The following is a 17414-nucleotide window of genomic DNA, read 5'->3' as shown; positions in this document are numbered from 1 at the left end:
CCTGTCGAGCAGACAACTTCACACAGCCGTGACTATCATCCCGCCCACGGCCACATGTGGAGTGTGTGAGTCTGCAGACTGGGTGGTGATGTCAAATTGCAGCTAAAAAGAAAGACAGTTTTTTTCACCAGAACAAAATCAACCTTTGACCTAATCTCCAAACTGGCAACCTACAAATGATCATGCTCAGGGTGGGGATGAGTGTTAGCGCAGGAGAAAAAAAACAAAAACTGGTGCATTACTTGGAATAAACCAGTTCACATGTCTGTTTATAGTTGCTCTGAATAGCCAGGGTTAAAAGGCTTCTGCCGGAGAAAAGGGTGGGATGTGTTAATCACTAGAAAGGGGGATAACGTTACACACTTTCCGACAATCTCTATGCAAAGGCATCTGCGGCGTTGCACTTGTTTGTACACATGAAAAGAGACAGAAATAGTTGTGTGGGATGAGAAAAACCAAAACAAATTCAAACCCTGTTTTACGTTCTCGTCTCCATCTCGCTCAAATACTTCAGAAGCTGCTGCCAGGCTGCTCAGCCGATTGAAGAATATTAGAGAAGAGTTACACCACTTTGTTCACCTTTTACACCGAGGGTTGTTAATGCTTTGATCGTAATGAACTGGTGGGTCTTTAAGACTTTCACAGTCGATCTCCAGAACAGTAGAAGAACTAGTATGAATGAATATGTGCATTGCAAGCACACGTGACAACAAAATCCGTGAAAGACCGTAAAAGGGGCGGAGCTTTATCTCTGTCGTTCGAGCTGCAATTCTGCCTTCCACCACAATGTTGGTTGTAATGGCAGAGTAGCGCTGTTTGAGTTCGTAATTTAATTCTTGCACTACTCGCACCATGAGAGAAGGCAAAAATGTACTTTCACAGCCGACAATATTAGTATTGTTTATAGCATTACAGTTTTACCTCCTAAAAATGCTAAAGAAACAAAAGTGTAAATCACGAGCTACAACTTTGCAAGCATCAGAAGGTAGTTAACAACATTATTAAATATGATTTACATTAAAGATTTGTTTGTCTAATATGAAAAAAAGGAGAATACTTGCAAACTAGTGAAATTCAATATTTAGTTAGAATTAAAGAGTGATGTGTTGTGAAATTCTTAAAAACAAGACAGGCATGGCTTTCCTTTCAGTCCTCGCTGCTTCACAACTGAAAATTTTACAGACAAATCCTAAGATGATAGATTTATAAAAACCAATTAGCAACACGTCAGTTAAGGAAATTATCTAAATCGGCTCTACTGCAAACTAGCAATAAAATGATATAAAAACACCAGCAGTGATACTTTTATTATTGACATATATCAAACCTTATGTGTTCAATTTTCTGCATTTTGACACTTGCGTACTCCTCAAGAAAAAAAAATCAGTACATTTCAATTGTAGCAGTATTTGACCACCACTATTGTGAAAGTAGTTCCTGCCAGTGCCGAACCATGACTAACATTTAAAACACTGCCTGTACAGAAACAGAGCACATGTCAGTGGCACCATAACATTACAGCTCTCCGAGGAGCTGCTGTCCGTAATGACCTCTCAGGCCCGGAGGCCTGCACCGTTTCCTGCAGGGCTCAATGGAGCAGAAAATGGAGAAAAACAAACTAACAGTTTGTGCCTCATCCAGAGCCCCATTGTCAGACACATTCTGCTGCTCCTTTTCTTTGACCTTCAGTGAACTCTCCTGCATTATTCTTATCTGTATGCTGATTATTGCCCCTGCATTGATAGGTTGTTTGTGTTATTTCGCTCACTAATTAAGAGGAAAGGGCAGCATAAGCTCAGGAAAAGGCTGGAGAGCAGCTGAGAGAGCCCAGAGACAGAAAATAGATGATTGGTTATGTTGTGTTGTGTTGTGGAGCTTGACTCATGGAATAAGAGATGACCAGGAAGAAAGGGGGGGATCAGGACTTTAGGGGAAAAGCGAGACAGCTAAACCAGGTGCTTACTGATGATTTCTTTGCAGTTTAAACGTTCTGACCGTGAAGGCTTTGTTTCTCATTCCCGGGGAAGTTACGGCTCATTTTACAAAGTTTAAGACGTGTGACAGGAATGCAAAAACAGAAAGACTTTTCTGCTGCTCATTTAGCAGATAAAACAACTCAATGTGTGATCGCGTAAAGCTATTTTGTCATGAATACTTTCACAATCATAATGACTTCTTCAAGGGAAATTGTTTTAACATCAGATTCACGCTGTCTGTTATTGCCACACATAAAACTGTGATAAAAAACCTTTTACAATGGGCCTCAATCCATTTCCTGAGGTGGAAGTCTGAAGCCAATGGAGGATGTCAAACAAACAACATTGACTCAGAACATATAATTTCTAGGGGTGGAAGCCTCTGATTCTGTATTAATGTAGAAAATAGCAAAGACTAATCAGACTAATGTGAAAGTGATTATCAAACAGCAAATCATGGCCTTAAACTAACTTAGTTTGTTGGCACCAACAAGTTTATTGGTTAAACTCAGGCTTAATGTGCACCGTCATGCTAGCAGCTCCAGCTGAAACATGATAGCATGCTGACACGCTAATGTTTATCAATCGTAATGTTTATGTCAATTTTAGTTTTATGATGCCGGATTCAATCAATGTTGGCAAAAGGGGAGGAACGAGGGAAACACCCCGTGGTTCAAATAGTTTAAGGCTAGCCGTACTGTATAATGCAAAGCTGTAGGCATGCAACAAGCCCCCTGTTGGCCTCTGTCCTATAAAATCAGCTTAAACTGTTGTATTAGTATATCCAATTCCTTGTTGTGATGGTTGTTAGTGTTTAAACAATAGGCTATGAGATGAATGTGGCATAGCAGCTAGTTTTCTGAACCTGTGGTTAATGTGATTAGTTTTGGTCATAAATGTAGGGAAATTGACAACTTGATGATGGTGCTGGATGATTAGTTTTGTCTATCACAGGATGACAACTGGGTCACAGATTCATGGGGGCTCCCAGCGCCCCAGATGACCTTGTGCAATACTTTTTTACTTTTAATTTTCATTTATTTATATGACCTTGGCTTGTTTAATGCAGAGCCATGTTATATCAGTCGCTCTAGTTTAATGGCCCTGTGTCACATTTTTGTAGCTTCTTAAATATTTGATTTGAATATTTGAATATTACCGCTTCAGTGCACGATGCATTTTCTGAAATGAATTTGTTCTCAATTGAATTATAAATGTGCGGAGGATTTGGCCTCTTTACATTAAGTCAAGGACAGGTAAACAAAGAGCCTGTCGTAGACTACAAGCCTCTGTGCGTCATTCACTCTATTCACGCTATTGTCACAGCGGTATCCTTCATAATATATCACAACCTCTCTGTAAGAAAAATGAATCTGATGATATCAGCAAAAGAAAGCAGAACGCAATAAACACAATAATTAGGCTACTCTTTAAAATAACACAGATAGATAGAAACCTAGATAATTATCCACAACTTTTTTGCTGTAACTCTCCATATCCAACTGCCTCCTCTATAAATCATCATTTATTTCTTATTGTGATTAATTACAGGAGGCAGGAGCTTCTATGAGACAGGTGACGGAGATGCCTGAGACGAGCTATGACCCTTGTTCCCTTAATTTTCACTATAATCGTCTCTTTTCATGTGTGCTGTGTGGAAGAGGCTAATTTATTCTGCCGAAACTGCTGTGAAAGTGATCCAGATTTCAAGCCACAATCTGCTAACAACTCCAAAGACCTGGCACTGCTTAGGCTACAAACTGTGAGTTGAGCTCGAGTGCAGGCGGTCTGGGTGTTGGGTAAACACACACACAAATGCAGAAGATCTGGAGTATCTGTAGTTTTTAGTGTTTCTCTGCCAGAAATCATCAACATACAAAGCTTAGATTATATAAAAAATAAGGATTATGTGTGTCTTTCATCTTTTATGACATGCACCTTTCTCTGCAAAAAGCCTTTTGTTTCTCAGCTGCATGTGCTCAATATTCCTGTGCAGTTAACGCGAGCACTTAAAGAACAAGAGATGAGAGGGTTTTAGATCGAGGCTGGATCTTGTTAACCCAGTTTCAGTCGTGGCCTCCGCTGCTGCTGCTGCTGCTGCTGAGGGAGAAAGACAGAGAGAAAGAGGGAGAGAGAGCTCCCCCTCTTTCCACAAACATGCCTGAATATTTCATAGCACTCCATCCCTGTTTAACTGCTGCTTGCCTGCCTGACACATTTTACATTTCACTGTGCTTCGTCTTATCAAAGCACAACCCGATAATGAAGAGAAGGGAGTCCATGTGTGTGTGTGTGTGTGTGTATTCTGAGCAGTGTTGCGATTAATCACAGTGTAACATCTGAACAACATGTAATTTAAAGCTGAGTGGATGATAATGGATTATTATTATTATTTTTAAGAGCCCCGTGTCATTTCTGTTGAAATACACCGAGCAGTATCGCAGCTTCAACGTTAAGCAGACAGATGCATAATGAAATTCTGGACAGACGGGCGTCTGGGTCGACTGAGCCTACGGGACAGATCGATGAATAAAAATCTCTCAGCAAAGACAAAACCCTTGTTTTGGTGAGGTGGACCGCTGGTTTTAGAAAAGCATTTAAAAAAAAACATGTGTCCACAGCAATCAAAAAGCAGCATCAGTGCACTGCCCAGCTGTCTGCTCTTTGTTTTCACTCTTTTCTCTCTCTGTTTAGATGTCAGTGGAGTGTATTTGCTCAGGATCGCGGTGGTGAGTGAATTTCAGGTGGCCGTGACATCCACTCTAATAAACTACCTGTGGAACGAAGACTCTAAACAACAAAACACTTTCAGCTCCACGTGTCATCTCTCAGCATCCCACACATTTTAAAAAGAATCCTGGCTATGTGTCAAAACAACTGCAACTGCAAAACAAACATCAGGCGGCAGCCAATATTCAGAGCACAGAACATTTTAACAGAAAGGGCACGTTGATCTGCGTTTCAGCAGCCAGAGACAATTACTGAATTATCACGTATGGGTCGTTTTTAAAGATCAGACATGCCTCACAAACTTGGACTCAATTAGCTGCTTCCTCAGAATCGCTGTCTAATAAGATGCCATTTATAAATCGAATGAAACCTGATGCATTTATGGTAACTTGGCGCTTGGCCCATAGTTCGCATTACGCATGCAAAACACCCTCAATTACTTCAATAGGTTACGAAATGATAGAAGATTATAGAAGTGATATTATTTCCACTCTGTTGTTTTTACTTTAGTTTCTTTGCTCCTGCAGCAACAGCACAGCCCCCGCTCAGGAGGCGAAAAGATGAAAATGTGAAAATGGATGTCACTGAGCAGTGACAGAATATGAAAGCCCGACAACGCTTCGGCTTAAGACAGTGCATTGTTTGGTTTGACAGGTAATTACCATAGTTTTTATTTGTCTCAGTGTCTTCTTTCTCTGGTAACTGATACCTTAATCAAAAAACCATGTGATTATGTGAAACGTGATGAAAAGAAGCTGAATTAAAATATAACATTGTTAATGTGACACAGCAATGCTGAGACAACTTTATTGCAATATTGTGATTACAGTGTGATTAGTTGCGCAACCTTATCAAAAACTATTTTGAGATAAAACGTCATCAGATGAAAACTATGCTGTCCTGCTGATGGTCACATCAGATCAGGAAATGACTTTATCAGTCGTTCTGCAGTGTGTGAACTGAAAACATATTTAGTTGTTTAATTTGGACTTGTTCGGATGTTCTGTTTTCAAGTTTTATGGTTTTATCCTTCAGGAAGATAAAATTCACACACAAAAGTTGCACTTAATCATGGCTAATGACTGGTATTACTATAAGATTTAGGTAGGTAACCTTCAGTCGTAGGTTAGAAAGAAGGTTCTTGATAGGAAGCGATAAGCGAAGCAGATCCTCAACTGAATACGATATCACAGAGAATCACAAACAACACAGCAGATTTGTTTACCAGTGGTTCTCCAGATGGCTCCTACAATCAGGTAGACGATGCGGCGACATAACCAGCTAATTAATAAGTTAACTCTGTTTGTCATCTGCCTCATGCGAAGTAAACTAACCCTAACCCATCTATAAATTTACTGTGTTTCAGCGGATGTTAACCAGCACAGTCAGTTCAGTGGACTTTGATCTTTCCAACAAATATGGGTGAGGTTGACTGGATAGTCTACTGAAACTGCTGATTAATGTTTAGGATTATTTGCACGACACAGAGGAAAAGATTGTAATCCTTCACCTGTAGGTCTCCACCTGAGATGACATCATAAAGCAGGTGACCTTCTGCCTAGTATCAATGAGAAGAGCAATGATGAATAAAATGAAACATGGCGTTCAGGTAATTCTATAACTTTCATGTGACAAGGATCGATTCTTCTCTAACATGTTTCTATTAAATATGTTTAGCTCAGCATAAAAGACTGGAGAAAGATGGAAAGAGCTAGCCAGGCTGAAACAAGAATTTCCTCGTGTCAGGTCATTATGCTGAGAGCAGCAGAGAGATACGAGTATCAGACTACTCATTTTATGCTAATAATCCAATAATATCCACTTACATGACTGTATCTTCACAAAATACCCATATCAAGATACTGTGGTCAACAGGTGTTAATGAAGTGACATAAATCTGTACCTAATAAAATCATTAGCCATATCATGTCATATTAATATTTTTATGGTGATACTGATATTTGATTACAATCTTTATTATCAAATATCATTACTAACTTTCATCTGGTTGTGTCTTTTAAAAATTTCAACTGATTTCACCAAATAATCTATACTCAAGGTCAAATTACTTCAGATTTCAACCACATGTCACATCTGAAAGCTCAAGGGAGCTGGTACACGTCATTTTGTCAAAACTACATTTTCCAAATGTCAAGAACAATCTGCTAAATCCTGTTAAAATCCAATTAATCTAAAGTTAAATGAACTGCATGGTGCATTTTCACGTTAAACGTTGTAGAATAAATAGATACTGAACCTACACTGAATGCCATCTGGGCAAAAAGGGGATGGTAAACATGTAACGAAGCGTTTATTTTTTTGAATGTTTACTGTCATGTTTTGTTTATTTTAAATAGATTTTGGGTGTTGTTTTATTACTGTGACACAAATTCAACTGAACGCTTTAACAGCAATGTTAATTATTGTAAAACACTGCGGTTTAATTCATATTAATTCCTTTCACACGGTGACGTCTTTACAGCTGGCCTTAATCTGCTCATATATTTATTTAGTGAACACCTTGATGTGCATGACTTGCCAACAATGAATCTAATTAATGTCCGTGTTTTATGTACACTGTTGTGCTGTGTTGACTTTTCCACACACACACACACACACACACACACAGCTGGTTGAGATTCTGGCAATAAAATAATTGAGTCATTTTAAATAAAGGGTTTATTTTGAGCCTTGCTGTGTTCATGAGCAGCACCCGCGCCTTTGCCTTATTTCTAGGCTGAAGTGTCCCATCATCCCATTACGGCCTTCAGAGGTTCAGTTCAACATCAGCAGCACACAGCGCGCCCACGGAGGCATGTGTCCATTCACATTAGAGGTTTAGAGGGCGGGGGGCGACACAGAGGCATCACTCCCTGACCAACAATCTATTACTCAACTGAGTCATTCATCTCAGCCGTGCCTCCAAATCACATTTCTGCTTTTGATATACATTTTTTTCCCTTTCCCTCCCACATCTGCAGCAGGGTCGGCGTGCACAGGCTTCCACTGATTACCCCGCAGTGGCCATGATTGAACGCGCATGCAATGTATCGCCGAGGCCACGCGAGGCTATAGGCTGCATACCAAACATGGGTACCGAGTACGCACCGGAGAGCCATGGATAAAAGAACCGTAAGTGAGTGGGAGGCTGGGGAACCCCGCACAGCACAACGGCTCTCCAGTGATCAGACATTAGTCAGTGCAGCAGCACAGATGAGCTTTGTTACAGCAGCTCAGGGTTAATCTGGATATAATCATGCAGATGATCACATCTAATACGCTAATATTCAACACGGCTCATGTGTTAAAGGCGGACTACGCGTGTCTCCACAACACTCGTCCTGTCACAGGTCTTTGTTTGTCAGAAGGGAGTAGCTAAACAATGCAAGTAGGATTTATGCGCGAAACAAAAAAGGATGCCAACTTATTGTTTCACAAGAACAGAAAGAGGCAGTGAAGCCCTGAAAAGCAAAGTTTCCAGGATCTAGAAATGTTGCTATACTCGTTTAGTTTTGCCAGAGAGTCTTGACAACCACACTTGTTTCTGAGGATTAGCCTAAATGTGGCTTGGTCATCCAGACTACTACGTTCTGCCTGGTTTAGTTATGTGGATTAATAAATATGGTGGTTTATCACGGAGACCGCAAGGGCTGTGATTGGTCCGCAAAACCTGAACTAGTTCCTGGAACTATGTGCGTTTCGACTGCAGCAACCAGGAACCAAAATGTAGTTCCGGGGTAGAAAAGTTTCCCAAAAAACGGCCCTGGTCGGGGGTAGGTACTTTCGAAAGGTTCAGGAACTATGGGCGTGGTCTGCGCACTGAGCATCTCCGATTGGATGAGCACTCATTTCCGCATTTTACCCGGCGGTATATTCAATTCCAGCTGCAAGCTCACTGTTTTGTTTTTTTGCGTGGATTTGTTTGATTGTTTACCAAAAATGAATCCGATAGGATACCATATTCAAAACATTGTGGGAGAAAGAAGTTATTATCCTCATTACGTGACCGAAACACGGCGATGTGATTACCACCAGCCGCAGGGTGTTTGCAGCTCGGGGCCGATCACCACCTGACAGCGGAGGAAGAGCTGACTAGTAGGCTACATTTAGTGATCTGCATAATCTCCCCGGGACTTTGGGCCTCGGTGGAAACACAGACAACAGCGGGCTACAGGAACCATTTAGTTGGTAGAACTAAAGGTTCCTGGAACTTTCGGTGGAAACGCGGCTTTAAAGCCTACTGTGGCGGTGAATTGCACGACGGCAACGCATTCCCTCGACGCAGAAAGGTGTACGATGTCATTGAGGCACTGGCGTAGTTACGGCGTGGAGTTTATGCAGAAGCATTAACTAGGCTTAAGGAATTACAAGACTATGGACCTGGGACTCCAGAAATTTTAACAATAAAAACAAATGGAGGTTTTAATAATGACAATAATTATTAAGTGTAATCCTCTGAGCAGCACGTCTTCAGGCCGGACTGCAGGACAGTGAGTCGCTATCAGAAAGTGATGAACAAGGTCTAGCTGAGCATGCTTACTTCAGAAGAATAAAAAACTCGAAAGAGATACTGCTGTTTCTTCTCGGCTGGTAAACAGCTTTCGTTGTTACATGACAATAGCAAAACTCAGAAGTGGCTCCTTTGGTTTTCATGACCAAATATCACACTTTACAACAATATTTTCCCCTGTAGCCTATGTGCTGCACCAAGCACAAGCTAAACTCCCCTCCATGGTCTTCTAGTGTTGTCAGTCATTTATGTTGTTGTTGTTGTAGTTGTTGCCACTGCAAGAGTTAAAAACTGTCATGGAAATAATTCAGTTTCAACTCTGTCATATTTCATGGGTTATAAATAAGCAGACCTGAAAAAGTCAAACTCTGGGTTTTTAACAAATATGTAGCTGGGGCGTTTTGTACAGCAGAGCCCATTAGTCTGGCACGATAAGCTGCAGCCACAGAAATGCTGACCATAACAATGCATGAATGTGTTGAATGTAGGTGCACACAGACAGACAGACAGACAGACAGAGACACACACACACACACGCACCACTATAGCCTGTCTTGCCAGATCTTGGAAATGCAGACCTCTAATGCTGTGTGACTGCACTCCCCAGGGGTTTCTTTCTGCTCCAGTGAATGAGCTCTGCAGCCTGCGTGTAGAGAAATCAGGGAATCCCTACATTCCCTGGCTTCTCTCCTCTTTTATTCACCCATTTATTCTCCCTCTGGCCATGTGTGTGTGTGTGTGTGTGTGTGTGTGTGTGTGTGTGTCAGCTATATAAGATCTCGCTTATCATTAGGGAGGCATTCTCGCTGTGACAATGATAAAACAGCCTCAGCAGATACTCAATCTATTTCTTACAGCCAAAGCCAAATGAACCAATTCAGTGAAGCGTCACTATGACAAATTATAGTGTGGCAGGTTATATCTTTCAGAATAAAAGCTTGTTGTAGGAAAAAAAAACCCAGCAATGTGAAATTTTGTCAGGTGTTAAAATATTTAGCCACTTGTACATTTGAACAAAAGCCCATAGACGGTTTGCTTCAATATTTCATCCACTTAGAGGCCTTCATAATGGAACTAATGATAACAAATAAACTCACGGGTGTTAATTTTACTCATTATGTAACTGTGTGGTTTTAATTTACAGCTGTTTAAACAAAGAGACAATGTTTTCCAGCCACCTCAAAGAATGATGGCTGATATAGCGAGTGCTCACTAAATGTTGTCTGTGGCTACTTTGTCCATGTAAGTAGCCACTTTGGCCGGCAGCTCTATTGTCCGACAGGTTTAACGTCCTCTGTGGAAGGTTGAATTGGCCTTTTGTATTTTCACTCTACACTGGCTGCTTAAACAGGCTAATTAAAATGCACAGACTAACACTTGATACCGAATAAGCAATAAGACTAATCCATGAATTAGACAACATGTTTTGACCTGAGGGGAAAACCATTTTCTAAACTCAATCTGTGCTTATGCTTGACCAAATAATGAATTTGTACTAAAACAAGCAATGTTTTATTGATTAACGTCAAGAATAAAATAATCAACAGTCATATTAGCAATGAGCAATGATAAACATTTATATGTATTTCCACACATGTTCTGCTACTCTTTTCACTCTAATATCTTTCGCATTTTTCCACTGATCAGCTTTAACCGATTCATGCATCTATGGATTTCTTTTAGATTAATGATTAAGGCCAAAAGACTAGTTGATTAGTCCATCCATCCATCCATTTTCATCCGCTGTATCCGAATCCGGGTCTAGTTGATTAGTCAAACAGCCAATTGGCAGCAAATTAAGTTCCAATGATTAAGTCATTGTTATTTGTCAAAGGAGCAAATCCATTCCCCCCTTTCTCTAACAACGCTCCTCAACTGCAAGGATATGCTGCTTTGGTCTTGTTTCAGTTTTGGGTATGAGGCCAGACAAAACTGTTATTTTGAAACATTTTTCCTCAATGAATTTCTGTCAGTCATCAATCAATGAGTCAACGAGTTAAGTATTTCGCTTCAGCCTCAATCGACTGAACAGAAAACTGCAACTTTCTGAACCCTGATGCAATTCATATCTCTATGCGTCATCACAATTCAAGTTTCCAGACTCAAACCGCCCCGTCAGGATTTCTGGGTGCTGAATTAGGGCTAAAAAAAAAAATCCCACTAACAACATTTTATCACATCTTTCCACATCTCTTTCATCTTCACCCATAACTTGATCTCACACCAGCATTTTCCCCATAAGTGCCGGGAATGGGATGGGCATCAAACATATGCAAAACGCTGTCTAAACTGAGGTAAGAAACAGAAAAAACACCAAAAAACACACCACAGACCAGTAATGAGGTCAGTATACATGATCCTTCACCAGAGCAGCCGGTCTAGTCTGGTACACCATTGGACCATTATGTCACATTACAAACCAAACAGTGCTGACATTTAACAGCAGCATCCCCAGACTACATCAGCTGCCAGATGCTTATTAGGTACATCCACAGCGAACACTAATGGATTCATGGTGGCATGGTGATTTTGGAGGCTGCAGTCACAGGTGCACAGATATGTGTTTCTATTATTTTGTCCAACCATTTTTTTTAACAGTGAGGGTTGACCAAAGAACAGGAACACCCCTCATCATCTCTGTGCGCTGCTGTGTACTGTGTGCCACCAAACATTGACTGAAAAACCTTGATAGGCTATATGACTCCACATTGAACTACAATGGACTAGGCTGTTATATTTTATTAAGGAGACACAATAGAGTGATTTATCACTGTCATTGATCAATAATGCCCTGAGAAGATGTGTCATCAGTCCCTTGTGACTGTGTGATATACCTCTTCCAACTCCTGCCATCCATATTATTATTATCATTAATTCAACCACAGGTTTCATACCTTTTCCACCAGTCGGTTTTTGGGTTGTTGGTGCAAGTTAATTAATGCAACACACTCTCAACAGACTGTCCGATTCACCCGAGTTGGGCTGCAGGTGGGGATTTAAACCGTCGACAGCAGCGGAGAGACAACAAGAAACAAGAAAATGAGCTGCTTTTTGCTGCATTGCACCTGCACAAACGCGCTTAACTTTAAGCGGGGAAGTGGGGCTGTCTGGTCCCGCTGATGTGTGTGTGTCGGTCCTCCGAGGTCCTGGTCGTGATGGTGAACACACCGCCCCCCCACCACCACACACACACACACCACACCAACACACACACTCACACTCCACCAAAAACAAGGAAAAGACACAAACACAACAGTAGGTGACTGGGAAACAAGCGGCAGCGGCTCCACCATATGTGACATATGCCACTGGAAACACGGCGGCGCCTGGGTGTCCCGGGCTCGGAGCGGCGGTGTCTTACCTGTGTGACCGGAGGTGAGGAGCCGGTGGCGGGGGAGAGGGAGAGGGGGAGACCGGAGCTCGGCGGCGGGGCTGCAGCCGGAGAGGAGAGTTGTTTTAGTCCGGTGGTCTGAGACCGCGACTCGCGTTCAGTGTGTCGGTGCGACTCGGCACCGTCTGAAGGCGGAGAGCCACAGCCAGGGTGTTCCCGACAGGAGGGGGCGTGGTGTGTGTGTGTGTGTGTGTGTGTGTGTGTGTGTGTGTGTGTGTGTGTGTGTGTGTGTGTGTGTGTGTGTGTGTGTGTGTGTGTAGGCTTATGTATTTCTGACAATGCGACAGTTGTTTGTGTGAAATAAACTTAATGAGTCAATTAAAGGAAAAATCCGTCAAATAACATCTCACTGCAGTGCTGGGTTCTTTTTATAGGTCCAGAGAGAAACTCCCTTTTGGGAGTATGGGCTTATTGTTTAGTTGTGTATGAAGCTGGAGGGGGAAATGATATGAAAAAGGCACACATTAATAAATTTCAAATAACCTGTTTATCTTTGCTTCTGCTGACCCTGTGGTGATTTATGTTTTTTAACCCCTTTTAATATTAGGTAGGATATTTCTCTCTGTAGCTCCTTGTGGTGTTTGTGTGTGTGTGCATGTGTGTGTTAATAATGCAGCACCCCACTGCTCTGCACAGCACTAACATTAATATTCCCTTTTTTCCCCTTATTGCTCTGCTCTGGCCAACCTCAAATCTATATACTTGGCTCATTTACACAAGTCTTTATTAATGTGTCCCTGTCAAATAAACAAATAAAAATCAATGAATAAATGTGATCATGGCTATCGCATTCGCATTGCAATACGTAATAAAATGAACACAATCCTTAAATCTACTATATTAAATGTGAAGCATGTGTGACATTATATGTAAGAGATGCACCCACATAGGCTATACATGTTTTTCAGATATTTCTCATGTGAAACATTACATGAAAACAATAATTGTATGTGTAATATTATGTGTGAAGAATACGCTGTACATATACAGGGTTAAATTCACAGGTGGGTTATTAAAACAGTGATGACACTGCTGTGGTTACAAAAGACTCAACCCATCAGATGTTTAAAAACTGAACTTCTGACCTTTTTAGAGATGTGTGACATGCTGTTTGTGTGTTTTGTTGTGTATTCTCTGCCTGTTTTTATTTCTAATGCATTATAGATCTGTCATTCTTGCGATAAAGTTGTATTTGCAATGAGGTCTGATCTGATTAGGGGGAAGGTTTATTTATGAATTTCACATATTTTATTTTGCATAAAGTAATTTCTCGGTGACAGTGACATTGTCCACAATCTCAGAGACAGTCTCAGTGGGATTTAATCACTAATTGCTCTGTAATTATGATGCAATTAGCCAGCAAATTTCACATTTCCAAATATTAAGAACATCCTTTTCCATTATGTGATTACAGAGGAAGTCTGAGCCCAGCCCATAATTGAATGTTGTTGTAAGACAGACAGGCTGCGCTGAGTCTTAAACCCACCCATGATATACTAAATGCTGGTACAACAAACTATAGCTGCAACATTAAAAAATGTATATCAATGTCCAACTAAATAAATTATATAACTAATTCAATCCTCTTAAATGTTTTTTTTCTTATTTTCTGTTGATCAATGAATTGTTTCCTGTCTAACAAAAAATAGTTAAACAAACCACAACTTTATAACAAATGAGCTCAATATGAACCAAAACAGTAAGTTTCAAGCTACATACTAGATTATGTCTGGTGTCTCATTTTGTGCCTATCTTAACTTGTTTTGATTTAGTTGTTATTTTTTTCTTGTTTCAGTTTGTTTGTTGTACAGAATATGTAGCCTAATATTGTCATTATCAATTTTATGCATAGGCTATTTACCTTGTGTAGACATCTTCTATTAAATCTTTGGAAGCTACAGATATTGTATTGGCTATTTTACTGGCTTTATTTATTTATTTATTTTATTGTCATTTCTTTTGTCTCATATTCTCATATTTTACATGAAAAGTTAGTGCAGTCAGTCCGGTCGATGTTTGTGCTTTGACTGAGTTCAGCCACACGGGGGCGCCATCTTTAGAAGGTCATCTGCTTCAGGAGGACCGGAAGTGACTCGTTGTTGTCTGAGCAACAGGAAGTGCACAGCAACAATAAGTGAACAACAGACGGAGAGGAGAGAAGAGGAGAGGAGACAGCTGTGTTAACTTGTGGCCGTCACAATGGAGGAGTACAGCTCTGGAGAGGAGGTGAAACTGTTTGTTATAGCATCTTATAAAACTCAGTGTCGAAACGTCCGCAGTTATTTCGACAGAAGACGCCGCAGAGCTAGTTATGCTACATGCTAATCATGTTCAGTAAACGGATTTTCCATCCGGGTGTGGTCAGATCATCTATTTAAAATATTACTGACTAGATTTTTATTATTATTATTATTAACATATAAATCAGGAGTTAATACTGTGCAGCTGCAGTTGGGATGTGGGACAGTGGGATGTCTGTGAGTTTCTCTGACACTGAAACAGCCCATTCAGTTGATAAAGTGGATGAACTGAGAGGTGAGTCAGTGGGGCTCAGGACAGGACAGCAGTGTAATGCTTTATTGAACTGTTTAGGAAAAGGCAGAGTCATGGGAATGAGGAAAAACACCAACAGAAGAGAAGCCAGTCAAACTAATGGAGAAAAGGCACTGCCCAAAGTTATGTTATCAATGAATACTTGTATTATTATTATGCAATGTATACAGTAGCAGTTGATTTGACAGCTGCATACTATGAATCACATTAATCAATGAATATATAACAGCAGTAACTTACTAAGTAGATATTGTGGGATAGGTTAGCGCAGGACTTCAGACTAACATTTTTTACTAGGAGCACAGTGGCCCCTATCTTAAAGTTTTAGGAGCGCAAGCAGAAAATGTAGGGGCATAAATCAACTTGTAAAGCAAATATTCACGTTTCCTTTTCATTCATGGTCCTGACACCTGTAATGACAGATACCAGATTTTTTGAGTCATCCTGTCCGTGTTTCACCAGTGTTGGAAAAAATGGGAATAGTCGTAATCGATTAGTACCCCGATCGAATAGTACTTTTGCTTGAAATGCCCACAATTTAATTTTGCCACTGCCTCTCCAATTACCCTACAGGTCATGTTCAATTCAGATGACGCCAGTGCCTCAGTGAAAGAGGTGAGTTTTAATCCCTGTAAACATTAATTAATTGCATTTTAATATGAATCAACTCTTCCATGTGACAACAGCGTGTCAAACAGCGTCTGTTTGCTTCTGTCTCAGTGCATTGAAGGTGTTATTGGTGGAACAGAGTATAATCAGAATAAAGTGAACCAGTGGACGGCCAGTATAGTGGAGCACTGTCTGAGTCACCTGGTGAAACAGGGACGGACCTTCAAGTACATGGGTGAGTCAACTACCTGCCATGTACAATGACACAAGACCCCAGGACATAAAATACATCGTATGTCCACAAGTACATTTTGTATGTGATGGAAAATGTGTGAGTGACTCTTAGTCTCCGATGATTTCCAGTCAACTGTGCCATCATGCAGAAGAGCGGTGCTGGACTCCACACTGCCAACTCCTGCTACTGGGACACGGCCACTGACGGTCAGTCGGTATCATTTGAAAATGTTCGATACCAGTGTCACTACAATATCTCAATTTCAGTACCAGATTAAATACTTTTCTCACGTTACCTCAGCATTACAAAAATGTTTTTCTTCAATAATGTTTCTATTGAATGAGAGACAAAGAAATGGCGTCTAAACAAATGCATTCTGCAGTCTAAAGTGTAGCGTTAGATTGGCAGAAAATGATTATTTAAAACTCAACTGTAAACTATGTGAATAAATCTAATTGACTAATCAGGAAACCAATGCTATATTTTGTAACTTGTGCTACTAAAGTGTTGATATATTTGATAAATATATATGCAGATGAATATAGGCGCATGATATAAGATGAAAAATAAAAGATGTGTGTATCAAGAATATAAAAACGGTTGCATTCAAAAATAAAGAAATAAAACAACTTTTCAACAAAGTCAGTTTTTAATTAAAGTGTATACTTGTAATATATCGTATTTGTTATAAACTACTCAATTAATCAAAGTCAAAGTGCCTTTATTGTCATTATATTGTGAACAATACAACGAAATTAAAAGTGCTGCACTGTTAGATGCCACAAATAACAGATTCACGTATCACAACAATCACACTAGTGGTTTTAGCTGAACTATCTGGGTGGTTTATATAATTTGAGAAAATGAAAGGAAGCTTGAGGATAATTTCTCCTGCTGTCTGTCTCTTTCAGGAAGCTGCACAGTCCGGTGGGAGAATCGAACCATGTACTGTGTGGTCAGTGTGTTCGCTGTGTCTCTGTGACACTGAGCCATCTCCTGCTCCGTCTTCTTACGCTGTCACGTCTGAAGCTGCACTTGAAAATGTGACCACGAGGCCATAAAGACCCTTGGGTGGAAGTTAATGTACGACTCGGGTCCATTTTCTCCCAACAGGCTGGAGAAACAACTTCAGAACAAGAGTTGTTTGTTTTGTGAGTCGACATCCTGCGATCAGGGACCAGAAAATGTTGCTTTGTAGAGCATAAGCTAAGCGGTTGAAAAAAGATATGATTTCCATTTTGAGACTTGAAAACGTGAACACTAAATGTTGTGATACATCAGCTCGTTCCATAAATTGTCCTCATGAAGACCCTGTAATCTTCCTTCATATGTTTTATCACTAGTTTCCCTCTGTACATTCCTGATTCTGAATAAACAGGACTGAGCTGCTGCTGTAGAGGAAAGTGTTTT

At 40.5% G+C, this 17414-nt stretch overlaps 2 protein-coding genes across 3 annotated transcripts in view; one reads left to right on the top strand and one right to left on the bottom strand.

The window, feature by feature from the left end:
* sytl5 (synaptotagmin-like 5) overlaps nucleotides 1-12734 on the bottom strand; it is a 47364-nt gene extending 34630 nt beyond the window's left edge. For both annotated transcript variants that reach the window (XM_085765298.1, XM_085765299.1), the window contains exon 1: nucleotides 12578-12734. The gene's annotated coding sequence lies outside the window, so the exon portion shown is untranslated. The remainder of the gene's footprint in view (nucleotides 1-12577) is intronic.
* A 1955-nt stretch (nucleotides 12735-14689) lies between these two features.
* Nucleotides 14690-17394, top strand: dynlt3 (dynein light chain Tctex-type 3). The gene is made up of 5 exons (XM_085764387.1): nucleotides 14690-14833; nucleotides 15734-15775; nucleotides 15881-16004; nucleotides 16133-16210; nucleotides 16916-17394. Exons 1-5 carry the CDS (start codon nucleotides 14807-14809, stop codon nucleotides 16984-16986), a joined length of 342 nt encoding a protein of 113 aa, XP_085620513.1. The 5' UTR covers nucleotides 14690-14806; the 3' UTR covers nucleotides 16987-17394.
* Nucleotides 17395-17414: the final 20 nt, after the last annotated feature.

The sequence above is a fragment of the Trachurus japonicus genome, chromosome 21, assembly GCF_045865225.1.
Source record: "Trachurus japonicus isolate A0001 chromosome 21, Traja_1.0".
In the NCBI taxonomy this organism is placed as follows: Eukaryota; Metazoa; Chordata; class Actinopteri; order Carangiformes; family Carangidae; genus Trachurus; species Trachurus japonicus.
This window is presented reverse-complemented; position numbering and strand designations above follow the sequence as displayed.

Bases quoted from the DNA above. Each gene is read 5' to 3' on its own strand.
- dynlt3 (XM_085764387.1), top strand. From the start codon at position 14,807: ATGGAGGAGTACAGCTCTGGAGAGGAG. The intron at 14,834-15,733 runs GTGAAACTGTTT...ATTACCCTACAG, and splicing joins AGTACAGCTCTGGAGAGGAG to GTCATGTTCAATTCAGATGA. The intron at 15,776-15,880 runs GTGAGTTTTAAT...CTTCTGTCTCAG, and splicing joins CCAGTGCCTCAGTGAAAGAG to TGCATTGAAGGTGTTATTGG.